We start from the raw sequence: 27427 nt of genomic DNA, 5'->3' as shown, positions 1-27427 counted from the left end.
GCGGAAGCGAGTGCGGAAGCCGCGAGTGGGTTGGAACGCATCGTACCGCTGACATCCCTTGCACACCGACGGTTCCGAACTGAGGTACTGGAACCAATGCTGACCGTCATCAAAGTAAAAGGTAAAACCAAGGCGAAAAACAAGGGCAAGCGACTCCTCCCAGCCCATGGCTCTCAGCCCCGTCTAATGCACGCGATGCAGAGACTGTGGGAACACGGACGGACCATCCGTTATGCAGGCGATTGTCCAAATTTTCTGCTTTGCCTTCAACGTAATCGGTATAAGCACAAACTCTGTGACGGCGATGCTTTTTTTCCCGACATATCTAATAGTTCCATTTCATTTTCGATACGTACAGATTGTTCTCACAGATGCCTCCGCAAAAGAAAAAAAAGAAAGCCCTATCACTGCCCTGGTTGCTATGCGATTCATGGCATACCAAGCACGCATCCACGTATTGTTCACTTTGCCGAATTCGGGCTAACCAGTATGCGTCAGCAAAGGCTCTCGACATTATTTCAGTCAAAATGCAGGGTGGTTGCGGAATACAGCCTACTTTATACACTCGTATTGTGAGGGAATGTACAATTCCAATGTGCCTACGCTTTTTCTGTAGAAGTCCCATTCATGTTCAAGAAAGCCTCCACTGCCAGCAAATGGTCCGCTCCCAGGGGCCCATCAAACGCGAAGTTCGCCGGGAAGTCTTCGAAGTCCATACCGTTCTCATCGAAAGAAGCGCCCGGACCAGAGGGCCCCTGGACGTTGGTGGATGAACTACTCCCTGCACCTGCAAGGCTCGCTAGAAGAGACCGTGGCGACGCAGCCGTCGGTTGACTAGTACTAGTGGATGTAGAAGGGGCAGCGACGGCGGGAAATAAATCCCCATTCATGTTCAATTGCTGCGAGCGGCCGAGGGAACCGAAGATATTACCACCATGGTTCTGCGCCGGACGAGAATTGGATAGAGCGTCTAAGACACCTACGTCCAATACAGTGTCAGATTTTTTTCCTGTGATAGCTGCAGGCTGCGTAAGCTGCGTGGACTGCTGGAACAGGCCGACATCACTAGTACTGGCATTGACGTTGGAACCAGTTTCGCCGAATAAACCTTCCATGCCAGACATGTCGATGTCCATGCCTTCCAGGTCCAGTTCGATAGGCCTATCAGCCGAACTTCCAGGGATAGGTTCTGTATTGATATTCAAGGCGCCAGCAGGCTTATCCGGAAGAATAGCGAGATCAACGGATCTATTTGCTGCAGTTGCTGCTTCTGTTGAAGCGAGCGCGGCCATGAAGTCGGGTGGAAGTTCATCTGTCGCGGTGAGCCGTCCGGACTTAGGTGCAAGCGTAACAGGAGAGGCTAAGCCCTGTGATAGCTCTTCTGGATTGATTCGCAATGCAGCGGCTGAGAGGTCAAGTTTATGGGGAAATTGAGGACGGTTCAAAGACGAAAGAGATATGGCGGAAGGGCGGCGACCGGTCAAAGAGCTACCAGAGACAGGGGCTGATGGGCTCCCTTGTGTGCCTGGCATGGTGACAGTGGGGAGTTCTGTGACCGTTGAGTCATTCGTCGGCACTGTTGCCGTTGCAGACACCGACAATATGTTTCCCTCCTGTAACTGAGTTTGTAGCGCCTGAGCCTCTTCAGCTTTCAGGCGAGCCCTTTCGCGCTCTAAGTCTCGTTGCAGAACAGAGATTGCTCGAGCCTGACAATATGAGGGGTGTTGGCAACAGTCAGGTCAATATAAAATACGACCAACCGTGTAAGACTCTATAGCATCGCACAACTGATCATACTTCTCTACTTCACGACCCAGTGCCGTAGTCAGGGATCGCGGGGGTTGTGCAGCATATTTATCGACACCTCTGGAAGAGATGTTTGAGAGAGCAGCGAAGGCTTGTATTGAGGACGTACATTCTCCGAGCATCAGCATAAAAAGCATAGATCTGCCCCGTCTTCACACCTGCATTCTGGACACGACCGGTCAGAGACAGATATGCTGGGTTAGTGATCGTTCAAAGAAGATGGGGGTAACGCACTTGCAGGCACCGGGACAGCGCAACGGCTTCCGATTCCAAAATAGCCTGAGGGGGAGGAGGATCTGGAGGGGGAGGCATTGCACCTACGTCCCTCACAGTTGGGCCATTGGCGTTTTTTATTGATGTGGAATTTTTGCGAACTATGCGTGCTTTCGGCGCCATTGTCACTCAACTCTAGATAGATCGCGATCAAAAAGGAGAAGACCTGCACTGTCATATAAGAAGTGCATACCAGTCAGAGCCAATATATAGTCACCACTGTAAGAGCCAGCGCTGACTGTGGGAGACTAGTCGACTACTAGTAAGCCATGGTGGCATTCAATCCACGCACACTAAGGACGTTCAACGTCCATAACTGTCTACAACCGCCTCCCTCGAGACACCATCTACCGTGTTACATTTCATTCAGCTGATCTATGTTTCAAAACTGACTTACCAACCTCCGCCCATCCCTCTGTTGGATTGAAGACACTTCTTAGACGACCAGGGTCGCATAGATAACATGGCTAATCCACGAGTAACTCCTGGTTCTGAGACATTCGAGGCGATTCATAACGAGGCATGGAACGTGCAAGTTGAGTTTTTTTTCAGCAGGTATCATGTCCTTTTCCAAATTGATCTTTGCCATTGCGTCTACCTCAGCCTCTCCTTAGACATATAACTCATGTCCAGATCAAAGACTTCACCCCATTTCCTGCTCGCGACGCGTTAGCATCTGCTCTCTCACAACCATCGGGACAATCACAATTCACAGCTGTCGGCAGTCTTTCTGATGACCTCGATATTGCTTTCGCTCGGAAACGTCCTCGCAAGATCTCTTCAGCTTCCGTAGCCACTGTTGAGAACCTCTCCATTAACAGTACGGGTGGTACAGAGCATAGTGGAGGAGCCGGAGATGGTGCAGTACAGGATTCTACGGGGCGGAGACGGACATTGTCACGAACAAGTGGGAATCAAGGCAGTGCGCTAGGCACTAGCTATAGTTTTGAACAGATACGACGCCCCCCGCCGGTCGCGGGTTCCGGTCCTACTATTCGTTCGCACCGCCCACGTACCACTTCAACTACATCACGCAGTAGTACCCACAATTCCTACGGGACTTCACTTCCATCTCTGGGTTTGTGGCCTGATCATTCTCAAAAAGCTCTAGAGAAAGCGCTACAGTCGCGTTTGGTCGAGACATTTATGACCATGACAATTCCTTCATCGTCTCACGCCGGAGATACATCTGCCACTGCTCTCACTTCGTCGTCCATGTCCTGTCGCAGCCCTTCTCCTGGCCCTCTGCCGTCTATGTCACCTCGTAGTGCACCGTCATTATCGCGAGACAAGCTTCCGAATCGCCAACAACACTCTTCGTCCATTGCTGTGGAATCATTCCCTATAACTATATCTGGGCCCGCTGAACCTTCGACGCAGAAGCGATTCTCCACGCGCAGCCATAATTTCAAAGTAGTACTGGGTGACGACCAACAGACCACAGGTTTCACCTCTTCTCGTGCATACACTGCATCTACTGCCTCAACATCTGGCCCACACAATAATGCAGCGAGTGAAAAAAGTCCTGAAGGGTTTGCCTCTGCTCCCGTTCCTAACTATATCTCTCCCATACATCGACCCAGTACCAGTCCGTCATTCTCGATAGATTCAGCCTCTGGGTATGACTTCGCAAAGTGGTCAAATTTGGCAGTTCAAAGGGTGACTATCAATCTATGGGGAAGGATGAACCTTCGCTCTAATTCCTCATATGGTAAAGGCAAGGAGAAGCAACGGGATGCGGGCGAATTTCTAAATGAGACGGACTCGCAGTGGAAGATGATGGGTGAATGGAATGTTGACTTGGCCAATTTGGTACCCGTGCCTGACGAGGTGAGCCAGCTTTGAAGAATGAGACGCTCAATTTGCACCGACAGAGCACTTATAGTTCGCAAACCCCACATTCCACCTTCCCTCCAACACTCTCCTCGTCACACTCTCCTCCACTGGTAAAACGTACTACTTGCCCCCGTACGCCCATACTTCGTCAGGCCGGCCACCATCTCCCAATGCTGGATACAGTTCCGATCCTGAAATTCGTAACTCGAAGCTAACTCTACAACTCAATTCATTCCCGAGATCATCGGAAAGTGATAGCACAATCTCTGTGAATCTCGACAACCGAATAACTCGACTACGAAAGGATCCACTACGAAGTGCAGGTTGGCAAGATCTCGTGAAGTAAGTTTCGATCTAATGAACTCTGTGCTATGTATTAACATAAGATCGTACCCCAGATTATTGACTTTACAGTCTGTTATTTTAGATACACAGCATTCTCTATTGAAGCTTGAACGGGACGTAGAGAAACTCGTCATCGAAGATTATGCGGGTCGTCTGGTGCGTGTTATCCTTCCGCAAATTACAACTGTGTGATCCTTCAAAACTGACCTTTGCCGCTGTGACCTTGATCATTCAGAGACGGGAAGTGTCCGAGCGAGAGGCAATGGTAGCCCAATGGCTGTCTAGCATATCCAAAGTGCGCACAGACAGCGACAATCGTGAGCCAATTCAAGGTGTCATCTTCCCCTTCTTACGTATGCCGAATCTTCAAAACCAGTATCCAATCGCATACAGGCTCGGCGGAATGATCTTCGCAAGCGACGAGAACTGCTCACCCAGGCGAGACAGATGCAGGAGCAAGATCTGCGCGGTACAGCTCAACGAGAAGAAGAGCTTGCCGAAGAACGGTGCGTCAATTTGTAACGCATCGCCTTATGATGACAACTAAAATTTCACGATTACAGAACGCGAGTCGCGAGCCTCCGCAAAAGTCTTACTCCCGTCCGAGTTGCCCTTGTTACAACCCTCGCCTCTATTTTCCCGATTGACCTCCTGTCCGGACCGGACCTCCTCTATACCATTCTTGACATACCCCTTCCTATACCTCTTGGAGTCACTGAACCTGCCCCCCCTCTCTCTTTGCCGTCACACAAGGAGGTGACCGAAGACGGGGTTGCCACCGCTCTAGGGTATGCGGCACATGTCGTGCAGCTGCTCGCTGCATACATGGGGCAAGGCCTTGTATATCCTATAACATATGTCGGTAGCAGGAGTCTGGTTCGGGATGGAATATCTGCAATGGTTGGTCCACGCATGTCAGTCGGAAATTCTCGGAGCTATTCTTGATCCTCATGCGCAACCGCGTTAGGTTTCCGTTGTTCTCTAGAGGCGTTGACACGTATAGGTTCGAGTACGCTGTGTTTCTGTTGAACAAGGACATCGATTTGGTGAGTACGATTTTCTCGCCTTGAGCATGTCGCTGATGGACTCGCATAGCTCATGTCGGACCGCAACCTACGCGCATTAGACATGCGGCACACATTACCCAATCTCAAGAACCTTCTGTTGACTCTGACGGCAGAATCAGGCAGAGGAGGTGCTCCGTCAATGTGAGTGTATTTGCTGAGGATCAGAGGCGATCACATTCAATGGTGACTATCTTCCTAATGTACGTAGGCTTCTCGGGTCTCCTGTGTTCTCTGTATCCGGATTGCTATCGCCCGCTCGACCGTCTTCCCCAACGAATTTGAGTTCCGCAACAGCACCTACCATCGACAACTCCGAAACACCCGCCGCTGAGGTATTGGCAGATGCCGATTCGCCGTTGCCGAGTGGCTCATCGACACCGTCGAAGTCTGGCAACGATGCATACCACCATTCTCTCTCCAGGATGTCGAAACCATTTTTCGGTCTGTCCGGTTTCCTTCGCGCCAGATACCCTTCCGGCGTCCAGCAGCCTTCTGTAAAGGTAGTCCCGGAGGTGGCCGAAGGAGGCAGCACTACTTCATTCGCTACGCCGGAGAGCGCGTCTCAGCCTCATTTAGAGGTTTTGGGTGCTGACAGGCCGGACGATGACGCGGAGGAGGATCGACGGACTCTTCGTGGCATTGCCGTCGGTGGCAGTGTCGAAGAAGAACCAAAGAAGACCGGGAATGGCCAAGTTCCTCACAACGTCTCGGCCGGGAATGCTGAGAAGACGGCCAATGGAGAGGAAGTGCCGACTCAGTTAACCCAGATTGTGACGCATATGCAATGACACCTCAAAGCTTGCTATGTATCGCGTTAGTCGAATATCAGAACTCGTACACGCGATCTGCCACGTCAACTAAGCAACTTAGCTCTGTCGAATATGGCATTTTGATTCTGGTCTATCTTTATGGTCTGTGAGCGTTCTCGTGCACTCACGAACCTCGAACGAAATTCTGATACTAGGTGTCCACCGTAAGCCGTGGCTTCCACGTTGGCCACGTTGGCCAAGTGGGCCAACAAGCCGGTGACGATGCTCCGTTTTTTTTAGTGGTAAACGCCACGTAATTTGGTAATAGTCAGAAATTTACCGAGTTGACGGACGTCCTGGATAGTTTGAACTGGAACCTGGATAATTGATTTCGGCTTTCTGAGTGCGGTCCTAGCTGGTCCTAGATATATTCTCGGAGGCGTATAGAGGCCGTTGCCGTGTCTTTTCGCCTGCTGAAAAGGCGCCAAACCTCTCGTAAACGAACTGATAGAAACTTCGAGGTCGACATGACGATAGTCTAAGGGGAACGTCGAGGCCATATTAGAGATCCATGTCGAGGACCGCAGACTGAAATGTGTATGCGGGCTTATAGACGGCTACCACACCGTCGAATCCTCAGCTTTGCGCTGAGGCCTGAGGCTGGCGAGATCAGAGGGGTTACGACGTATTAAGGGCTGCGTGTGCCTTCGTGTATGCATACATAACTTGCACGGACGATCGGACGACATCAGTGCGCCTGGATTATGGAAGAGCGAGAGGTCTAGGGCTTTTCCGGCAATGTTTTGAGATCGACATCTTGTACGAATCATTATTATTATAAAATGCATCGTGTGGTACGGTATACTGGGTGAAGGGCGGCAGAGGGGGCTATCAATCGCATGTATGGCGGAAATAAGGTATTACATAGACCGGTACGCTAGGACTTTTACCGTGGACAAGCGGACGGTGAAGCGCGTGGTCGAGCACGGCAAGCTTGGACAGACGCTGCGCGATCGTTGAGAGCGATGGCGGGGTAATTGGATAGAAAAAGACGAGGAAAATACGAGAAGAGAAGCGTTGTGTGAAGAGTTGGAGGAGTTTCAAGGGGCAATGATGCTCGGAATAGGCAACGCCGCTATGTAAGCGGAGCTCCAAAAAAAGAGGGTAACCTCCGTAATCTTTTAGAGTTCAGGTCCGTCGCTGCCCACGCGCGCAAGCGAGCCCCCATATAATTCACCGTCAATCTCTCCCTTCTCTCCACCTTGTCTCCCCATTTGCGTCGGAAACTGGAGAAAAAAACGGTGGGCACACACGCACCCTCGCCTCGCCATCCTTCTAACCTCCCTCTCCCGCCCAGCCCATTCAGCCGCATTGTAACAACAGTCCTTTCTAGACGGGCTCAAAATCGGCTTGCAGGTGTGTGCCGTCGGCCCATACACGTTCGTGTCCGTCTCTGACACGCCGTCGAACACCTCAGGATTACCCTTTGTGAAACTAGGCTTACTGCTTTCTTTTTCTTCGTCATCCCTCATTCTCTTCTCTGTCCTTCATCTTTCGGAAGCAAACCCTCTTAATTTGTCTGTCTAACAACCATGGCCACCACTTTGGAACCGTCTACCTCACCTACTGATTCTCGTTCCACCTCCGATGAGAGAAAGCAGAGTCCTCCGGCTTTCTTGGATCTTGCCGACTCCGTGCGTCATTTTCAATTCGTGCATCTCCTCTGTCTCATGAGCCGCTTTTGCATAGGCCGCGAGACTGGGAACTAATATGCCTGATATTTCCGCTGTGAGTCCTGCCTTGCCTTTGAGAATTACGGCGCCGAGTGTACTGAGCCTATCTCACTCTAGCGGGTTGAACTGAAGCGCATGGAGCACGAGCGGATGCGTGCCCTCCACCGGAAGATTTTCGAGGATCAAATGCGCGCTCTGGAACAGCAGCAGCAGCAGGAACTCTTGACACTTCCGTTGGACACTTCGGGCAATAGCTCCCTTCAGCACATGGCCATGTCTGCGCCAACGACGCCACCCCGTGTTAACGCCGTGCTGAATGAGGACATCTCTCCGAGTTTACGTACCAGCTTCGCGCAAGTCGGTGTGGACGTTGATGTCCTTTCCAGAGCGGTTGGTTCCGCAGTCGACAAACGGAAATCTGTAACTTACGCTCCGGTCACCCGTTCGCCTGAGATTCCGCCTGGTGCTGCGGCTGTCAATGGCAATCTGAGCCAGGGTTACGGTCGGGCTGGTGCCAAAAGTATGCCTGCTAGCAGGCGTACGTCGGCTAGTAGTCATGACGAAGACTTGGCTAGTCATCTGCATGAGCTGTCGTTGGCGGGTGAGAGGCATTCGCCTCTTCCTCCGCAGGACTCGATGATGATTCAGCGTGGGAATGGCAGGCGGGATGTTGAGGGTATGCGGTACGGTAATGCGTACAACGCTGGAATGTTGCTGGATGAGCAGCTTGACGAGGAAATGCACAGTGAGCTCCTCCCTCCATACCACATGATTTTGTCTGAACCATTTCAGATGCTATGCGTAATTTGCCGACGTCTGATGACGACAAGTATCAGGGGTCCCGTTTCAACAAGGTAGATTTACCACTGATAGCAGTCAACTCTTTGACTGATCGTATTACACAGTTGTCGACCTCGTCAGCAGCTTTGGACTTAGCACCGTTGTCTCAGACTCCGCCGCGTAATACCTTTGGTCGTACCATTGACTCTCGTGATAAGGCATCCGAATGGCCTCAGTTCACTGGTTCTCGCCCAGATTCTATGGGCGGACGCACCGATAGAAGGACCGTTACCAATCCGGCTCTTAACATTACTGCGTCTCTTAATGATCTATCGATCAACGGGAAACTTGTAGGAAGCGTCTCGGCCTCTGCTACGCCACATCTGGGTCAGCAGCAGCAGGGTCTGTCTCCACACGCTCATGCCCCTGGTTCTCGCCGGGGCTCTCCTCCTGGGTTGTCTGATGGTCTCTCGATCACTACTCGCTCCGTCCCTGCTACGCCTCTGTCTGGAATTCCGAACTCTGCTGCGCATCTCATTAAAGCTCCGGGCACACCATTGTCACCCGATACTCAGAATCTGAGTGGCCGCTTAACATCCCAGGGGGTTCATTCCCTGAACAATAGCCCTCTGGGTAGCGATCTCCAGTCTTCTCTGTCGAGGCTTCAGTCTGGGCAGTATGATAATGGGATGGGTTACAATTCCATTCCGTCTGGCTTCGACGACCAAGTATGTTCTATTTGTATTGTGCCTTGACAGTCATTGACGTGTTGGATAGCAGTCATACGTGACGGATTCGGTGTATGGCCTCGACAATTCTATGGACAATGGACGATACAACTCGTATGGTCATGATGCAAACCGCATGAATGGCGGTAGTCCTGTCGCGCTCAACGGCAGTACTGGCTCGACGGCGTTATACCATCACCATGGATCACGTTATGGCTTGGGTATGAATGGCCGTGCTAATGGTGCTGACAGCAAGATGAATGGGTTGCATGGTCCCAAACACAAGCGGGGCGACGTCGACCGTGAGTGTGAGTTGATCAATTTCGTTGCTTTGCATGCAAAATCCAATTGATTCTTCATAGTCAACCGTTTCACTGGCACTCGTTTGGAGGATCTGGTAGCGGATATTCCGAACCTGTGTAAAGATCAACACGGTTGCCGGTACCTGCAGAAGAAACTGGAGGAAAGCGTTCCTGAGCACAGGGATATCATCTTTCGTGAGACTTTCGGTCATTTTGCCGACCTTATGACTGGTAAGCACATTGTAAAGCGGTAGTCGCCTTGGCTTGACGAGTTGGCCCAGATCCCTTCGGCAATTATTTGTGCCAGAAGCTGCTGGAATATTCTACGGATGAACAGCGCAACATCATATGCGAATCGGTCGCTCAGGACCTGGTCAACATATCCTTGAACATGCATGGTACGCGTGCAGTACAGAAAATGATTGACTTTCTGTCGACTAGGAGACAGGCAAGTTCAATTTATAGTTTACTTCACCTCTGGCACTTACAGAGTGGCCGGGACACAGACTGATCATAGATACAATGGCCAGATTCATTCAATTATTGTTGCACTCAGCCTGCACGTCGTTGTACTCATCAAGGACCTGAACGGCAATCACGTCATTCAGAAGTGTTTGAACAAGTTGGCCCCCGAGGACAATCAGGTAAGCTTCCATGCCAGCCGACAATTGATCCATCTCTAACACAGTCGCCTTCTAGTTCATCTATAACGCAGTTGCCGCTAACTGTGTCGAGGTCGCCACTCACCGTCATGGCTGTTGCGTTCTTCAGCGATGCATTGACCACGCTTCGGACAGCCAGCGAATCCAGCTTGTAAATGAGATCACTTACAACGCTCTGACCCTAGTGCAAGATCCCTACGGCAACTATGTACGTGATTCCCTCAACATGTATCTCCCTTCTATGCTTATAACTTGACAGGTTGTACAATACATTCTGGATCTCAACGATAATCGGTTCAGCGATGCTGTCATCCGTCAGTTCACGGGGAACGTGTGTGCTTTATCCGTTCAGAAGTTTAGTTCCAACGTCATCGAGAAGGTTCGGGTGCTTTTCCTTGTAATTTTCATCAAGCCTCACGTTGTCCGCAGTGCGTCCGAGTTGCGGAACACGGCACGCGCAAGATGCTTATTGACGAGCTTCTGAACCGCACGAGGCTCGAGAAGTTGCTCCGCGATTCGTATGGCAATTACTGTGTTCAGGTAAGTCTGATGCACTGCTTTGTCACGCAAGGTAACTGATGGGGTCTTAGACCGCTTTGGACTATGCGGAGCCTGGTCAGCGTGCGCTTCTCGTGGAGGGCATTCGGCCGGTCTTGCCGTTAATCCGCAACACCCCATATGGCAAACGCATTCAAAACAAGTTACAACGGGAACAAATGGATCATTATGGCGGCTATCATAACCAGCAGGCGCTGGTCAACATGGCCATGGGTAATCAAGCAATGGGACTGGCGCCTCATGGTACCAGCCGCCACATACAAGCTAACCCCTTAGGTGATGTGTACAACAACCAGAACGGTCTGTACTCCATGCCTGGTAGCGGTCTTCAGGGTCAAGGTCAAGCTCTTGGACAATCTGGTCTTCATGCGCCTCTCCATGGTATGCAGCCTCAGTCGATCGATGGTTATATCCTCCAAGGGAGCTCTAGCCATAACCAAGGCTTGGCATCCCATGGCGGTTTCGCCGCTGCTTTCGGTGGCGTCAACTCATACCCTGGAGTTGGAGTCGCCGGAGGTCTCACCGATCCGTACCAGCGCAACTCCTTTGGATACGGAATGTAATTTACATCTTCGACATGTCGCAGCAAACATCGAATCGTCTTGGCAATGCTCTCGCAACTATGCCTATCACTGTCATTTCCCTTTGTCATTCCCGCATTATACCATCGCCCTATCTTACTCCCGTCACTTGGTCGACTCGTCTTATCCATTGTTCATTATGCTATCCCGCGGCACACCTAGCGATCGGGAATAACTCGTATGGCATACCACCATGGCGCATTGTATTCAAACCCGCATTTTATCGTCGCTTCATTTTCTGTGCTTTTTGTTGAACTTCTGTGAACAGTTTCTTGGTTGCCACATTTGTACAGCGTGTTCCCTCATCCATCGACCTCATACTCCATCTGTTTAATACTATCTCGTCGCACCACTACTTGTCAGTCATTCTGTAGTTATCCCATCAAATCTGAAATCGTTGCTTAGAGCATGTTTGGCTTCTTATTTTTGTTCGATATTTGGAATGTCGACTGTACACGATCGTATTATGTTGGGGGGTTGATCGTATTTGCTTGTATGTATCCTTCCGACAAAAACTGTGCACCTTTTGAATCCAGTTTGAATGTATTCACTTGTGTATATCGAGAATGAATTCTTTACTATGGACCATGAATGTCGTAGACTGCGCTTGTGGTCCGAACCTGTACATGTTATCGCGTCACGCTCAAGCATAGGATGAGCAAGAAGGGTTTATGTGTATCATATCATATCATATAGGATGCATACAGAATGAAACCCAACTTTTGCGTACGAGGGAGAAGAAAGCGACCGAAAGAAGATGCGTGTGAGAGCAGACGTTGAAGACAGGAAACGAGTTCACCGGTTCTAAACATCGGAACGCGAAAAGATTAGAGGCAAGGGAACCCCAAACCATGGGCTTTGGACGCACCTTCACGAAACCGATTGCGGCGGACTTCTCACGGAAGCATTGACGGCAGAGGTCAAGGCCGTACTTGCGAATGAGACCAGCTTGGTGCGCGCACAGACGGCTGAGGAATTGGGTCAAACAGGCCAGATATGGTTTCAACGACGTCTCCTGCGCGTAACTATGTGCACCACGCACCACTGACGGCTACCCTTGCCGAATTTGCGGGGACGAGAGAACCAAACGGCGTCGTGGGTCATTTTGATGGGGGATTTACTGCATAAGAACGAAATTTAAGGCGTTACGAACACGAGTCAAGGGTTGTAGTCGTACCTTGCCCGTTGCTCTTTCTTGCGATGGCGTCGATGGTGTTGGTGGACTAGTCTGACTCTGGAGCAGAATCTTGATTATGTAAACTGTACAGTTTGAGAGATAGAGTTTGATACTTAAAGCAGACCACCGATTACATAACATTTCTTCTCCAGGTATTTAGACATCAACTTCCTTCTCAGCAGTTCACTGCAACGGTACTATGATCGAACACCCTATAGTATTTTCGCATGTGTGCTGTGAGCCATAGTGTCCCATCTCTCTTCCATTGTAGACAGAAGTCTTCTCCAGGATGACGCAGCAATAGGCGTTCAGTATCGTACAATCATTTCTATAGGGTAAATAGAGTGCTCGGTATCGTAAAGTCCGTGTAGGGGAAGTTAGCGTTTCGTGTTCCGTTTCGTAAGTGCGCATCCGTGTACATAACTGCACCGATAAATGCCAACCAGTTAGTGGCGAGGCAATGAGAAAAATAATGAAACAAAGAATAGGGCATCCGGATGCCCTCAGCCTCGGTAGGTGCAGCAGCTGTGGGTTGGAGAAATCGATGTAAGACGACGTGATTCAGGAATACTAAGATGCATACCTGGACACGTAGGGTATCAAGGATACGAACAGGCAGGCAAACGCAGCCCACATGAGATATATGCCCGTGCCAGTGGACACGGTAATACCAAGTGAGACGGCTGTCGGTTCGCCTATGATGATCGTGTTTATATCCTGCGATTTATGCACGATGACCGTCCAGATAGCGGAACCTGCTAATAGAAATATCGTGCCAAGTATGGCAAAGCAAGCAGAGATGAGGAAAGCAACGGTATGTTTAATGACTCCGCTGAGGCGACCATTAGTCACAGACGAATTGGGGGAGCGCGACTACGAACGAACGTGAACAGGGCCAGAGCGGTACAAATCGTGCCCAGAAGGAGTAGATAGTAAGCAGACTTGGAGTTGCTTCCTAGATATTTAGAGTCCTTGAACGTCGTTCCTTGGATGATGAAATTGGTGAGTTGAGAGTAGTTGGCGCGCATGTCGGACGTAATGGTATCGTAAGGTTCGTATCTTCGCGCGGTGGTGTGGTTTGTGCATGTCCCGAGGACATCTGTCGTGTATCCGCAGTAGGAGTACAGACCAAATTCGTATGACTGTCGAAGTCCTGCGCCAGCCTGAAGGGGTGCCGAATCGTTCGTGGTATACAGGCCAGTGATGGCGTCTCCCAGGCCAACAGTTAGACCCTCACTGTACCAATCGTAAAAGGAGTATTTTCTACAGGTAAAATAGGAACTCACCCATATAGAGAGACATTGACCTTGGCCTGTCGCAATCGAGACGTTGACGTGATTCGCGGAAGTAAATTAGGCGAAGGACGTACCATGGCTATCTTTCGCGGGACTGATGAGACATTAGTTTGACCAACCTGTAGACAGTATGAGATAGAAGGCAGACCACGAGGCAGGAAGACGGAGGCATACATGCATGAAGATGAGTAGCAGGAGAGCTGCGAAGCTGATTAAAGACAGTCAGCATCAGTGCCGATATTGATGAGTAGATGAGCGCATTCACGAGAATATAGAGGCAGACCCGATGCATAATTCACCTCGCATCGTGGAAGCGATTGAAGATGTGAAAGAGGAGGAAGAGAGGAGATCCCCAACGTCCTGAGATTTTGAGTTGACCACGACCCGACAAGCAGGTTGGACGGAGGCTAAGTCGTGTTCGTGACGTAAGAACACGCGGTAAATGGTTCTCACGGTTCAGGTATTACGAGTGCGCCCGCCGAAGCCCCGCATAGCCGTCTGACCAGCCTGCGCTGCAGTGCGTCTTCCTCCATGTCCAGATTATCGAAATCCCAGGTGTCCACGCCAAAGGCGTCCGACATGCCCTCCATCAGTAGCTCGACTCGGCTCCCTGTACAGGCTGCGAAAGATGAGGCAGACGTTCCAGAGAAGTTGGGTGGCTCTTTGCCCAAGGAAATGGTTCGCCGAGCCATAAGTAGGACTGGACTTGGCGGCGGCAAGCCTGCGGAAAGCAAGGCCCAGCATGCAACTAGGCCAAAGTCCCCCATAAGCCCCAGGCGTATGTTTTCTCTCTCTCGCAAGGGTAAGGATAAACAGAACGCCAATGACGTCGGGAGCGGTGACGGTAGGTTCCCTTATTGTGCTTATCTCCCATCCCGTATTATACTAAATCATGGCCGTGGATCATACCCATAGAAAGCTCCGGAACTGTTCTCTATCCCTCATTGTCACATCCTGGGTCTCCCCGCTCGAAATCTACTGGTACAGTTCCAGACACCAACGATGAATCGCCATTCATCAGACCCCCTTCGCCGCCCCAACCCTTGTCCCGACCTTTGCTCCAATCTTTTCGTGGAGACGGCTCTGTACGTGCTCACCCTTACATTTGTCTTGAATCGCATGTAGGCCTAACTCCGTTGGTAGATGCGAGCTGGGACTCAGACACTTATCCAAGCTTTGCAAGCGCTTCCTTGGGCCCATGATCCTGATAATGATGACGATGCAATTAATCACGACCTAGTAGAATCCGACAGCGATGAAGACAAGCAGGGTGAGCTCCGCCAATTGTGCGCATTGATGGGCTAATGCAATTCATATGCCCTTAGATCAGCCTTTAGCGTCTTCTATACATACCATATATCGACCAGTAGCCTTGTCTCGTCGAGCTGAGTCTAGATCTCAGTTATCACCTGTCAGCAGCCACTCGGGCGATGAAGACGATGTTTCCCGAGATGTAGCGGAACTGGCTGCTCTCTCGGATGAGCCGATTGAGGAGGACGATTTTGAAGTATCTACGCCAGGAACAGTAAGTCTCGTAGGTTATCGACAAGGGGAGTCTGTCCGTCCGGGCTTGTCTCCTGTTTTGGAACATGTAGCCAGATCCGGAGCCCTGCGTACTCACTCCGCCCGCAAATCAAGCACAGCGACGGTGAAAACAATTAAACTGGATCGCAGAGCTCGCTTGGCCGCCAAGTTGGCAGATATCTTTGACCTGAACGGCATCACTGAAGTGATCGCAGGTCAGTATATCCCACTCACTGTAGAAGAAGATAATCTGACGCTGTTTATAATCTTCAGAAATGCCTTGTTGGCTGTTGAGGTCCATTCGTGAGTGAAGTATTCAGGCAATAGGGGTTGCCTCTTACGAGTGTGACAACAGTCCTTCAAGGCCAAATCTTTTTGACCAACTCTTATTTGTGCTTTTTTGCACATATGCCTGCTAGAGAAGTATAATAAATTCGTTACCTCTATAGACTCCATTACTAACAGAATCCTAACAGGATCAAGTACTGAAATCCGGGTCGCTCTACAAGAAAGCGCAACGCACGAAACGTTGGATCAAACATTGGTTCATCCTCAAGAACGACGTGCTCTCTTGGTATCAATCGTCATCCGTGAGTCTACATGCATATTCATTACTCATTTTGATCGTGACGAGCATACAACAGGACCCATATTTTCCGCACGGTGTGGTCGACTTGCGGTATGCGATTTCTTGTGATCCGGCTAATGAGAAAGACATACGGCTTCGCACAAATGCAAAGACGATACATCTATCTGCCGATTCAGTGCCTAACAGGGAAGAATGGGTCAAAGCCATCCGCAAGGTGATCTTCAAAGCACAGAATATGGGTGATACTGTCAAGGTTCGTCAGAACTCAGATTGTTTAGAACATGATCTATAACGACGTTCTAGATTGCCATCCCTTACTCGACAATCTTAGATGTCGATAAGTCCTACGCCATGGACTTCACTGAAACAATCGAGGTCAAAGTTATTGATGGTAGTGATGATCTTTCTGTGGATTCTTATTTCTTTGCGTACTTCCACGACATGGGAGCTGCTCTGGAGCAAATTCGTGATGCCGTGTCCGCCAGTCGCCACATCCTTCCAGAAGGCACAGAGCAACCTGCATTGGAACTCATAGACACCACAGCTTCTCGCCCAAGCCCCATTCCCCGCGTTGGAGACGAGCGCACACACAGCGCTCCAGAAGGACTTCCCAAAGCCAGTAGCACGTTCAGACTATCATCATTACTACGCCATACACTACCTATCGGTCGATCTGCCAGCGTTCAGGAGAATTTAGATGCTAGTGAAGACTTTACATACGTGCAGAAGAGAGATAATTCTTCGTTCATACCCATCACTGCTTCGCCAACTTCCGAAAATCCCCCTCTCCCCCCAGATTCGCGGATGACTGCCTCTCCTACGGGTGACCTTGCCCATAGCCATGGAAGCCTCACTCCAACACCTTCGCATGTTGGCCACACATATCCGCCTTCGACGTCCCCGAACGAACTCTTTCTGTCACCCACGCGCGAGTCGACTTTACCAAGCTGGAATGTCAGTGTTCCCTCTTGGCTGAAGATCCCCACGCGCAGGAGTCTTCTATTCAGTGGCGGAGCTGGTGCTGCGCACGCGAGCACGTTACCAGTCGATGGTAAGGCTATCACGGAAGTGTACTCATCCACTACCTCAAGTCCAACAAGCAATGCACCTGGCGAACTTGGCTTTAGTATCCTGGAAACGCCTGACAATACTGTCGACGTGGAAACGTCAGAGAAGTTTAAGGCGGCATTTGCATTTGACAATAAAGAAACATTGCTAGGCTGTAAGTGATCTATCATTTTTATGAGAGCATTTGTTGACTAGTTTTGATTCAGACTTTTCAGGATATATCTTCCGGTTGTTACCAGTATATGGGCGACTCTATGTTTCTACCAACTACTTGTGCTTCAAGAACAGCGGGCCGCTTGCTTCCAGAACTCGGGTAGGTTCAATCGCCTGCTTTGTAGCGTCTTGTGCTGATAAGTTGTCCAGTTGATACTTCCTATTCGAGATATTCTATCCACCGAGATCTCAAAGGCATTCCGGTTTGCACACTATGGGCTTATTGTGATCATCAAAGGCTACGAAGAGCTCTTTCTCGAATTCGGCCAGCAAGACCGTCGAGCAGCATTTGTTCGCATCCTTAACCGTCAGATAGAGGATGTTAGAAGGCGCGATGCAAGGGGTGAACCAGTAACGCCTAGTCAGGGTCAACGAGATGCCCTCATCCTCGAGGAGTTTGTTTCCAAAACCACATCCAAAGAGGATTCTGATCCTCCGCCCGCACCTGAGACTATGACAAATTCGCTTCCTGCTGTCATGTTCACGTCGACCTCTTCGACTTTCTTGACCTTCAAACCCAAGAATCCTCTGCGCTTCACTTTTCTGACTATTGGCTCGCGGGGCGACGTGCAACCATACATCGCCTTAGCGAAAGGTTTGATGGCCGATGGTCATCATGTCAAGATTGCCACTCACGGAGAATTTCAGAGCTGGGTTGAATCAGTAAGCGAGGCATCGTCGTGTGCATCGTTATGTCCATTGACTGGCTTATAGTATGGCATCGAATTCGGATATGTCGGTGGCGATCCAACAGAACTCATGCGTATATGTGTCGAGAATGGTACTTTCACAGTATCATTCTTGCGCGAGGGTATGCAGAAGGTGATCCAGAATGACCTTGTTCTTTCGACTGCTATTGATATCATCTCGACCCCATAGTTCCGTGGCTGGATTGACGACCTGCTGAAGACAGCATGGGACGCATGCCAGGATACCGATGTTCTCGTAGAGTCTCCTAGTGCTATGGCAGGATACCACATCGCCGAGGCTCTCCGTATTCCTTATTTCAAGGCGTTTACAATGACGTGGTCGAGGACCAGGTGGGTAATCAGTCTCTTGGATTTAAAATTTGGTTCAATCTTTGCAATCCAATCTCAGGGCCTATCCCCACGCTTTCGCTGTTCCTGAAAGGAAGATGGGAGGCAGTTATAACTATATGGTAACAAAAAGCTGTCGTCCTCATTGTCAGCTACACTTCTCAATTTATGGATAGACCTATGTCATGTTCGATCAAGTCTTCTGGAGAGGTACCGCCGGTCAAATCAATCGCTGGCGCCGGAACACTCTGGGTCTCCCAAGCACTTCTTTGGACAAGATGGAGCCTCATAAGATCCCTTTCTTGTACAACTTCAGTCCTATCGTAGTTCCACCCCCCCTCGATTGGCCTGAATGGATTCGCGTGACCGGTGTGTCTCACTTTTACCCTTGGGAGCGCGGCATCTGATCTTCATTCTCATTCTAGGATACTGGTTTCTTGACGATGCAAGTGTTGGCGCCAAGAAGTGGACGCCACCTCCTGACCTAGTCGAATTCATCGATTCTGCGCATAGCCAAGGGAAGAAGGTCGTGTACATAGGGTTTGGCAGCATCGTCGTCTCCGATCCCAAGGCCATGACCCGCTGTATCGTCGATAGCATCGTGCAGGGCGGCGTACATGCTATATTGTCCAAAGGCTGGTCCGACAGATTGACAAAGAACGTGGCCGAAGTTCCTGAGGCCGAAGAGCCACTGCCCAAATCGATCTATCCTCTTGCTTCCGTGCCACACGACTGGCTCTTCAAGCGCATTGATGCTGCATGCCATCATGGAGGAGCCGGGACCACTGGCGCGAGCTTACGAGGTTTGTCTTCGATCTTCACAAAGCAGGTGTAGCTGACGTCATTTCCGGTTCAGCTGGCATCCCAACAATCATCAGACCTTTCTTCGGAGATCAATTCTTCTGGGCTGATCGCGTTGAAGCACTGGGCGTCGGCACTGGTGTGCGGAAGTTGACAGTGGACAGCATGGCTGAGGCTCTTATCGCTGCCACGACAGATCACAAACAGATAGATCGGGCGAAACTAGTTGGCGAGCAAATCCGTTCAGTCAGTGATGTCTTCTTTGGACAAATTCACCCGCTGACGCCTTCATAGGAGAATGGTGTTGCCATTGCCATCGAAGCCATCTACCGTGATTTAGAATATGCCCGCTCACTCATTCGACGAACAGTCCACGAAGATGCTGTTGATGCAGAAGATAGCACCATTCGAGAGCACGACCAATCCCTTTCTTCACTTTCCAGTCGACCCGAAACACGATCTGAGGAAAGCTCTGGCAATGGTGCTCCCAGCGAGTCCGGTGGCGGTGCCCCTAGCGAGGATTGGAGCGTTATCTCTGATCAAGATAACACACGATCTTCGACGAGCTCGTCACGGCATAACGAAGGAAAGGATAGAACGTTGTCTCCCAAACGTAGCAGTCTCACTGCGGCCGTTCTATCTGTCCTACCTGACGCGCTAACAACATCAGGCCACCGCCGCTCTCGCTCGGCTTCATCCGTCTCCACTGGGTGATACAGAAGATATCCCTTGTCTCCTTGTGACAAGCCTAGACGCGCCAACATGCCTTAACTATTTTCACTATATCATTTCCACGTCGGGGTCGTTTTACAGTATTGTACATCTATCGTGTGCCAATTGTGGAATCAGTACTAGAGTCTCTTCCACGGACGGATACATGCCTTACTTTACTGTACAACATTCTCGCTATAATGTTTATCAAATATACGCTTGCTATATTGCCCGAACGTTTCCTCGACACTGATTTGCTGGTTGACTTCGGGCTGCATGAACAAGGCAAAGGTCTCTCTCGAAATCTTCTCTGCATCCTGGCCAGCACCGACACGGACGCAATGCGGAGTCGCACGAAGCTTTCCTCCCGTCGCTAGCTCGAGGGCTTCACCTGTCTGGAAGGCGAGGCAATCAAGAGGAATCGAGACCTTCGTGAGGTTCCCACCCCTACTGCGAATGTATAGCCCGGATGCAGAAGAAGGCGAAGATACGACAGCAGGAGCGGCACCCGCCTCGTGGCGAAGATACATGGCCTGCATAGCAAGAGATAATTAAGTCAGGTGAGAGACGCTCCACCTTCAAAAACATAATCACCGAGCATAATCCAGTCAGCAGAGAGTGATCCAAGTGAAACCCACACCAGCTGTCTATAGGCTCATCCTCGCGGGGAAGAGGGTTCTCGGGAGATGGCGGAAAATAGTGGAGAAGACGAGCCTTCGTTGTCTGTGAGGACCTGATGAGTTTCTCTAAGGAAATTGAGGAGTCCGTGAGGTGCGAAGAGGCTGAAGGTTGCTCAGCATCTTGATTTTAATGAGTTTTGCAACCGAACGTACCGAACGGCTGACAGGCGACAGCCAACTTGCATCCCACATCAAACACAAAGCTATAGACATCAGATTAGATCACATATATGCCATATATTCCATATATTCTTTCGGCATACCTTCCAAGTTCTTTGAATGCCTCTTCGAAACCCTCTACACCTTCCTGGTTTGTTGGCCCTGTTCGTAGGAGTTCAACAAAAACATATTTTCAGCCGATGGAGTCCTACGTACACACGTTGGCACCGTAGTACTCAGGATATGCTTTCTGTAAAGCAGCAGCAACCGTGGGTCGATCTACCACAGGGTTTGCATAGTAAGAGCCTTTCAGAGTATCTGCTCATATCGAAGGTAAGCATAACGGTTCGTCGTCTTCAGGGCTCAAGACTACGAACCAGGCTTCCCGTTCATAATTTCCTAAGAGAAACAATCAGTGTCAGTATTCCAATTGAATCATGTGACATCAACCTTTCCGTGAGACCAGCCGAAACTAGAATGATAGAAACGTCAATAGATGCTCTCTATAAGTTTGAGATAAAAGTTAAACCTGTATCGACTCTTGATATCAGCATATTTCTCTCTCGTAGGCTCGTCAAGGTGAGCAAATGAATATGCCAATTTCATGAGCTTCTCCCTCAGACTAGGGTACGTCGAAGGAAGATCCTTAACAATAATGATCCCCAAAGAATCAGGCTGCGATCCGAAAGCCTTCTCTAAGATAGTGTTCGATAGTTGTTAGTTTTTCAGTAGTGAATCGTGGATACATTGAGTACTGAGCGCCTACCGATGGATGCAGTCAAAGACGAGGATGATGCAACCAGCGTGGAGTAAGAAATCGAAACAGCACCTTCAGGAGTGAAGGCGATGGGCTCTGTTGTACGTGTCGCTGTAGCCATTGTACGAACAAATGACCTCACTGCAGCCATGGGCGTTTGAGTGTGAAAGAGTGATGGTGGTTTGAGAAGGAGAACAGTACTTTTAGTGCGCGCCATAGACAAACTTATCATCACATGTACCCTCATGTGCCTTACCAGTAACTAAACGATAGGCGTGCAGAGGCGTGCCTATCGCGTGGACTCAGTGCGAGGTTGAACCAGGTCGACCAGGGTCGACCTCACAGATGTTATGATACGGCTGCGCGGGACAAACGTCCCCACATGACTCAAGCGTGATTAAGTTGATACGACGACGCGGTCATTGGAACCAGTAGATTTACTGCGGATTTCTGGTCGACTGGTAGATCCCTGTAAATCCCTGTAGCTTCCCAGCATATGATTCCAAACAATCATATAAGTTATTTTAAATCTATAACTAATCCACAAATGTCATGAAAAGCTGAGGTAGGTGATACAAGGCAACAAGAGGTCATGGGTGCATTTCGCCGTTGCTTAAAGCACCATTCAACTCAGATCTGCCAGACATGAAGGGCTGAGCGAGCGCCTCCCTGAGCGCCTCCCCTGTGGTATCGATAGAATGGAAGAATCGCAAGAGCTCCCGACATAATTGCCAATCTTTGACTTCAACTGCACTGCAAAGCAATCGCAGCGCGCCATCATTGCCTGCCTCGAGCTGTTCAAGACTATGCAGGACCAGTAGATACGAGCCCGCCGTACGAAGTCGCTGCGACGAAAGGCATGTCTGTCCAATCTGTGAGACCAAGCGACCCGGAGTTTGGCAAAACACGGCACTGACCTCAAACAGAGATTGTGGGCTGCCCACAATGTCAAACAGATGAGGCCATCTTGCCATCTCAGTCTTTCGTGCGCAGCCGACGACGACATCCAGAGCAACATCGAAATGGTCCAAAAATTCCACAACCGCGCACAGGGTTTTGTCCAATGTTTCCGAGCTGTCGTCTCTTGACGTTGTCTCCGAATCAACAACAGTGTGTAGCAGAATTTCGAGAGCATGTGCGAAGAAGACCAAGTGCTGGTAATGTGAGGCAAATAGCACAGCTTCTTTCACCTGACCGGAGGTCAAGTGAACAAGCAGAATGTGGTGAAGGAAGAGATGTGACTGTAACAGGAAGGAATTCATTCGAGGCCATCGACCATACAGAAAGGAAATCGACCCACACTTGTAGCATGGCGGAACATCAAGAAAGGCAGATTCATCCGTGTGCTTATCTCGTGCTCAGCTCCCATGATGATTCCTTTATCCATGAGAACAGCTGTATGGTTTTGCATCTATGAGACCACGCCGCAAAGATGAGGCAATCACACCTACCCAACGGATAGAAGTCCAGAGGAATATTGACGCTTTCTTTAACTTCTCGGGCATTGGATGGCTCGTCAAGCTGAGGGGCTTCGATAGATAGAGCATTTAGCCACACTCGCATGCCTCGTCCGTCAAACCCCCACAGAGAATTCTCAAGACTGCCAATGCCGCGGAGATGGATCCAACAAAATTCAATACGGTCGGCCAATATTTGCATGTCATAGCGCACTTCTTGTTCGCCCGACTATATGTAGTTGTTAGATTTCACGTTGAAAAAGCGGCATGGAAGAAACACTTGCTTTTCTAGGCCGTAAAAGCACGAGCTGCCCACCGACCATCATCAAGACTGTAGCCACTGACAGGTCCTCTGCGGGATCACCGAGTTCTAAACATAAGAGGTCAAATCAGAATGGTTTTTACAAACAGAATGGGACTCACGCTTTTGAGCGGTCGGGATCAGCCAACTCAATACTCTGACTGCGTTGGGGTTAGCGATAATGCCTCCAAATGTGATGCTTCCACAGAGATGTAGTTTGATTGTATCCGACGTCGGAAGGATCAAGTAGTGCGACAACGTGTTATCGGCCGTATAGACAAGCAAGGAGTTGTCAACCAGTGACAATATGACAACCGGCGACGACAATATTTCGCGATGGAGGACGTTTTGATTGCTTAACTCGAGATCTCGAGAATACAATCGTATCTGGAAAACAGAATGTCAGATTTGAATGCAAGGACATACTACCGAAATCAATTGCCTGCCATGACTTCGCCACCTCAACTGTCGCGATCAGAACATGGTGAAACCAGAGAAGACCACCTTTCACTGTGAATGCTTGCTCCTGTAACTCGTCCGCAAACAGTTTCCACCGACCAGATGTCGAACTATAATGTGCTAGACCTCGCCGACCTGCGATAGCAACCAAACGGCCATCTGCACTGATGGTCGAGTATCGCACAGGCCAGTTGGCTGCTAGGTAGTCTTGCGGTATCTAGACGGAGTTAGCCAAGAAAAAAAGGGGGGCGTCTAACAACTTACCTTGATATGTTGCCACACATCCGACTCAGGATTGATCACGCTCATGTCAGGTTGATCTGCGCCTCTATACACCAGGACTCGATCGTCCATCTGCAGGAACGCATACTCTGTATTATCCTGTCTCATATTCAAGATGAGTGGACCCCAGTGATTTCTGGTCGTAGACCCCTCACCGGCGCATGGAGACCTGTGGTGGCGCTTTTCGCGAATGGTATTGTGAACAGTTGCCCATCTGACTCTGATATGCTCGCATTAACACACAACTCGGGAAACAATATTGTCAACGCACTATTCGGGCTGGAGCGCGCGAGAACTACGAGTTCAAAATTTCCTGCGACCCAAAACTAGCATGTGGTTTGAGATGACAGTTATATAAGACGGCTTGCAAGCTTACTAAATCGCATATACCAAACATGAAAGCATCTTGAAATCTGATTGATTTGGGCATTTAGTGTAATCCCAGTGGGAAAAGAGTAAGCCTTACCTGTCTTCATCTACCTGATCCTCCAAGCCAAAACCCCAAGCCAGACAGCGTCCGGCCACACTCCAAACAGCCCAGCCGTGCTGCCAACCTACCGCTAAGACGTATCCATCTGAACTCCATTCCATGGCACAGACGGATCCCTTCGCACTCCCCCTATACGAATAAGGGATCTGCAAGACCTGGGGCTTAGGATGGGGTTCTTCTGGCGACGGAAATGTAGTGTATTCCACGGTCCCGCTGTCTTTCATTTTAACAAGAGCCGACTAGATGAGTTGATCTCACGCACCTGTGCGTGCCCACTGCGATCAAAGAGAATCTAGTATTCACAGCAACTTTCACCGCTCGTCGAGGCTGATCATAATCATGTACATCGTCTTCAAAATCCGCCTGTCGACGTTTTTGTACCCATCGAGGAACTTCTACGTTGTGAATACATGTACCATGCCATTGCGAACTGGGTTGGGACGTTAAACTTTCGAGGGAAGTATGGGCTCGATCTTTCCCTTTGAGATCGCTCGCTATCGAATCCTAGCAAGATAAGATGACAAAAGCTATCAAAAATGTCGCAGGGTAAAGAGGACAGGTGTGCTTACTCGTGTTGCATTTTCGCTAGCCATGTCAGGGTTCGATGTGTTGGTGTCTGAATACGCGCTCTCGCTGAGCTGGACAAAGTACGCACGCCCATCCGAAGTGATCCATGACTCTACGTCCGATCCACGAAACCAGAATATATCAGAGACGGTGACTACAAGACGCTTAGTCCTCCGAACTTCTGCACATTGATGAATGACTAAATTACTGACCATCAGAGTCTTCGAGCCATGGAAAGTCCTCTTCATTGATGACCCAGCTATCATAACCATATTGCCTAGTACCACCTCGCCCGTAAAGTTCTGCATCTTGTGTTACAGGCCACGGTATTCGCTGGATCGAAGGAGGGCTCTTTGTAGAGAAGAGGATATAATGTCTTCGAGGTGACACACTAAAGCAGAGGTGAAGCGACTCAAGGCAATAGGATAGTGCGTGTACTCACCTCAAGAGGCTTCCCTCCACATGAATAACGCCTTCGAAGTGCAACACGATTGATTGCAAGGGTAGCGCTTCTCCAGGACCAGGTAAGAAATTGCGCTTGTTACCAGATGCAAGTTCAGGTGCTTCATACGGTGTTTCGTTGGGGTTGAACTGCACAGTCACCAGGACCAGATACGATTTCGCTGTCTGCCCATATCCCATGATGAATTCTGAGTTTGGAACGTTATGCACGCACTGCGCACCTGGATGACTATTCTAGTCCCATCCGTAGACCAGTGAAGTGCTCGGTTCTCTCCATGCTCAGCCAGTGATGTAGGCGTCCTTGACAAATAAGCCAATATCGCAGACGGCTTCGAGGAACCAACCCAGAATGCGCATATATCCACGTCAGTTCGGTGCGCCTACCTCGTGTAAACTATGGACTCACCCTAACACGCCATAAGGCTATACCATCACTGTTAAGGGTGCAGAATAAGGACCGGCGGGTACTGGGACAAAGAGATATAATTGGTTTTGTGATGGCATTAGGAAGGGCGGGCACTGTGCACAGTTGGCGAGCAGCGGAAGTTGGAAAGTACATGGTCCTTATTCACGCCTTTGACTTCACTTGTTCTGCGGGTAAAACGTTAACTTCACGGGGGGTGATGCCAACACGTCGCATGCTCCTTGTGAAGTGGGCTTAAGCTGCTTTGAGGGGGATGAGAAGAAGCCAGCTCTTGACCAGTTCTTTCCGTATCCTTGCTGAGCCGGCATATCACCGGTCTCGGGCATCTAACTGTCAGTACCACGAATCTCACGCAATTGGCAAGGGCGTGAATTGGTGAGTAGAGTGAGAGTAATGTTCGTGCGATGGTGATATACTACTGATACAACTGCTCAGAGACGAAAGCTAACCGAGAAACACAAGAACATGAAAATACCGAACAGGTACGAGAGAATCCTACGATTCATTAAAGAAGAAAGGTTGCCACCTTCACACTGCTAATTTTCTGAAAAACATCACGCATGATTCTGATTCCGTGAGCTTCTTGAACCAGAACGGAAAAGTTCTCCCTCTTCCTCTGAGCCTCCGGTCCCAGGACTGCTGCCGGACGAAACTTGGCGGGTGGCGAGACTGAGGTAGGACGCGCCCATGGTCATGGGATGGAGTCGAGACTGGCGTATGAGATCGAGAATGAGCGAGACTCCTTCCCGTGACTGTGGAAATGTAATGAGTATGGTCTCGTGGTTCACTTCTCGAAGACACTTACTCGCTGCATATTAGCCTTAAACCGAGCCAGACCGTGACTCTCGATCCGCTTCGTGAGGCCCCAACCGAAGCCAGAGACAATGCTTGCCCCTGTGGTCTGCAATGTTTTCCTAGTGGTATCATACGTGTTATAGTAGCGGTCTGAAAGGTGTATGAAGAGCGCGCACCCATCCTGAGTTTGCTTGAACGTCTGTGTCTCTTGCACCTGCATAACTTTGACATGATCGAGATTTTTTGTCCTGCATCGTACGACCTTGCCCTCAGGGTCAACCTCACTCTCCTCGATGACCCAAGTCTCTGCGCGAGTGATTATGCCTTTAGGTGCCCATCTTGGTAAGGCGCCACGCTTGAGGATAAGGCGTGTAGTGAGCAGCGACCCAGTTGACGAGAACTCGCGCGAGATGACGTCGCAGGAAAGCACATGGGATGCGTATGGGTTTGGGTATCGCAAAAAGAATGCGAGAGATACAATTGACCAGGGATCGCTTGATAATAGGAGGCCGTTATATGGATACAGAAGGTTTGTTTTACGCTACTTACTCGTACAAGAATGATTGAGAGAAGAATCTCATTGCCAACGACCCCGGTTCTTACTGTTCAGGTTAGCTTGAGGCTTGACAGTGCGGGGATTATGATCTGTGTGGTGGTAAAGGGTGGACAGCGGAATCGCGGACGCGAGCTCTCCCAAAACGACCAAATGACTGCATTACATAAAGCATGATGACGCATTCCATCTGCAGTTACCCTCGA

At 49.9% G+C, this 27427-nt stretch overlaps 9 protein-coding genes across 9 annotated transcripts; 3 read left to right on the top strand and 6 right to left on the bottom strand.

Annotated features, from left to right (window-relative positions):
- Positions 1-1121: 1121 nt before the first annotated feature.
- HETIRDRAFT_246583 (uncharacterized protein) lies at positions 1122-1968 on the bottom strand (the record flags this gene model as incomplete). The annotated part of the gene is made up of 3 exons (XM_009543212.1): positions 1122-1706; positions 1761-1866; positions 1916-1968. Coding segments are annotated over 3 exons (744 nt in total), but the record flags the coding sequence as incomplete, so codon positions are not given.
- A 417-nt stretch (positions 1969-2385) lies between these two features.
- Positions 2386-6115, top strand: HETIRDRAFT_431916 (uncharacterized protein; the record flags this gene model as incomplete). Its single annotated transcript, XM_009543211.1, has 10 exons — positions 2386-2634; positions 2694-3909; positions 3965-4257; positions 4314-4416; positions 4496-4592; positions 4637-4766; positions 4824-5174; positions 5228-5306; positions 5356-5468; positions 5536-6115. Exons 1-10 carry the CDS (start codon positions 2543-2545, stop codon positions 6113-6115), a joined length of 3054 nt encoding a protein of 1017 aa, XP_009541506.1. The 5' UTR covers positions 2386-2542.
- Positions 6116-7668: 1553 nt separating this feature from the next.
- On the top strand, positions 7669-12007 carry HETIRDRAFT_443311 (uncharacterized protein; the record flags this gene model as incomplete). The annotated part of the gene is made up of 13 exons (XM_009543210.1): positions 7669-7770; positions 7826-7864; positions 7927-8554; positions 8602-8663; positions 8715-9317; positions 9370-9619; positions 9680-9850; positions 9901-10067; positions 10126-10263; positions 10319-10489; positions 10541-10660; positions 10711-10821; positions 10872-12007. The coding sequence occupies 13 exons, from the start codon at positions 7669-7671 to the stop codon at positions 11400-11402; spliced, it is 3093 nt and encodes a 1030-aa protein (XP_009541505.1). The 3' UTR covers positions 11403-12007.
- Positions 12008-12215: 208 nt separating this feature from the next.
- Positions 12216-12524, bottom strand: HETIRDRAFT_448097 (uncharacterized protein; the record flags this gene model as incomplete). Its single annotated transcript, XM_009543209.1, has 3 exons — positions 12216-12224; positions 12289-12388; positions 12463-12524. 3 exons carry the CDS (start codon positions 12522-12524, stop codon positions 12216-12218), a joined length of 171 nt encoding a protein of 56 aa, XP_009541504.1.
- A 318-nt stretch (positions 12525-12842) lies between these two features.
- HETIRDRAFT_31593 (uncharacterized protein) lies at positions 12843-14198 on the bottom strand (the record flags this gene model as incomplete). Its single annotated transcript, XM_009542004.1, has 7 exons — positions 12843-13122; positions 13181-13429; positions 13483-13833; positions 13884-13909; positions 13967-14011; positions 14067-14100; positions 14158-14198. 7 exons carry the CDS (start codon positions 14196-14198, stop codon positions 13101-13103), a joined length of 768 nt encoding a protein of 255 aa, XP_009540299.1. The 3' UTR covers positions 12843-13100.
- A 3092-nt stretch (positions 14199-17290) lies between these two features.
- HETIRDRAFT_59790 (glycosyltransferase family 1 protein) lies at positions 17291-20058 on the top strand. The gene is made up of 9 exons (XM_009542125.1): positions 17291-17386; positions 17437-17949; positions 18001-18108; positions 18166-18326; positions 18385-18445; positions 18500-18692; positions 18749-19126; positions 19180-19370; positions 19419-20058. Exons 2-9 carry the CDS (start codon positions 17740-17742, stop codon positions 19836-19838), a joined length of 1722 nt encoding a protein of 573 aa, XP_009540420.1. The 5' UTR covers positions 17291-17386; positions 17437-17739; the 3' UTR covers positions 19839-20058.
- On the bottom strand, positions 20012-21552 carry HETIRDRAFT_99947 (uncharacterized protein; the record flags this gene model as incomplete). Its single annotated transcript, XM_009543208.1, has 9 exons — positions 20012-20368; positions 20430-20617; positions 20669-20718; positions 20779-20836; positions 20891-20992; positions 21052-21073; positions 21125-21146; positions 21204-21369; positions 21441-21552. The coding sequence occupies 9 exons, from the start codon at positions 21550-21552 to the stop codon at positions 20012-20014; spliced, it is 1077 nt and encodes a 358-aa protein (XP_009541503.1).
- A 379-nt stretch (positions 21553-21931) lies between these two features.
- HETIRDRAFT_154043 (uncharacterized protein) lies at positions 21932-26008 on the bottom strand (the record flags this gene model as incomplete). Its single annotated transcript, XM_009543207.1, has 17 exons — positions 21932-22294; positions 22349-22672; positions 22732-22826; positions 22883-23117; positions 23173-23258; positions 23312-23576; positions 23632-23865; positions 23913-24029; positions 24086-24256; positions 24307-24343; positions 24397-24633; positions 24683-24924; positions 24990-25141; positions 25200-25378; positions 25430-25614; positions 25671-25778; positions 25856-26008. 17 exons carry the CDS (start codon positions 26006-26008, stop codon positions 22022-22024), a joined length of 3093 nt encoding a protein of 1030 aa, XP_009541502.1. The 3' UTR covers positions 21932-22021.
- Positions 26009-26397: 389 nt separating this feature from the next.
- On the bottom strand, positions 26398-27331 carry HETIRDRAFT_31582 (uncharacterized protein). Its single transcript, XM_009542003.1, has 4 exons — positions 27218-27331; positions 26845-27162; positions 26679-26787; positions 26398-26625 (listed from the first exon to the last, which is right to left on the bottom strand). The coding sequence occupies exons 1-4, from the start codon at positions 27247-27249 to the stop codon at positions 26428-26430; spliced, it is 657 nt and encodes a 218-aa protein (XP_009540298.1). The 5' UTR covers positions 27250-27331; the 3' UTR covers positions 26398-26427.
- Positions 27332-27427: the final 96 nt, after the last annotated feature.

The sequence above is a fragment of the Heterobasidion irregulare genome (assembly GCF_000320585.1).
Source record: "Heterobasidion irregulare TC 32-1 unplaced genomic scaffold scaffold_01, whole genome shotgun sequence".
Classification (NCBI taxonomy): domain Eukaryota; kingdom Fungi; phylum Basidiomycota; class Agaricomycetes; order Russulales; family Bondarzewiaceae; genus Heterobasidion; species Heterobasidion irregulare.
The sequence above is the reverse complement of the archived record's forward strand: the minus strand, read 5'-3'. Positions and strand labels throughout refer to the sequence as shown.

Excerpts from the sequence above, each read along its gene's own strand:
- HETIRDRAFT_59790 (XM_009542125.1), top strand. The coding sequence starts at position 17,740 with ATGACAAATTCGCTTCCTGCTGTCATGTTCACGTCGACCTCTTCGACT. Across the intron at positions 17,950-18,000 it reads TTCAGAGCTGGGTTGAATCA|TATGGCATCGAATTCGGATA; the intron begins GTAAGCGAGGCA and ends ACTGGCTTATAG. Across the intron at positions 19,371-19,418 it reads TTGGCGAGCAAATCCGTTCA|GAGAATGGTGTTGCCATTGC; the intron begins GTCAGTGATGTC and ends ACGCCTTCATAG.
- HETIRDRAFT_31582 (XM_009542003.1), bottom strand. The coding sequence starts at position 27,249 with ATGAGATTCTTCTCTCAATCATTCTTGTACGA. Across the intron at positions 26,788-26,844 it reads TTCAAGCAAACTCAGGATGG|GAAAACATTGCAGACCACAG; the intron begins GTGCGCGCTCTT and ends TGATACCACTAG. Across the intron at positions 26,626-26,678 it reads TTAAGGCTAATATGCAGCGA|TCACGGGAAGGAGTCTCGCT; the intron begins GTAAGTGTCTTC and ends ACATTTCCACAG.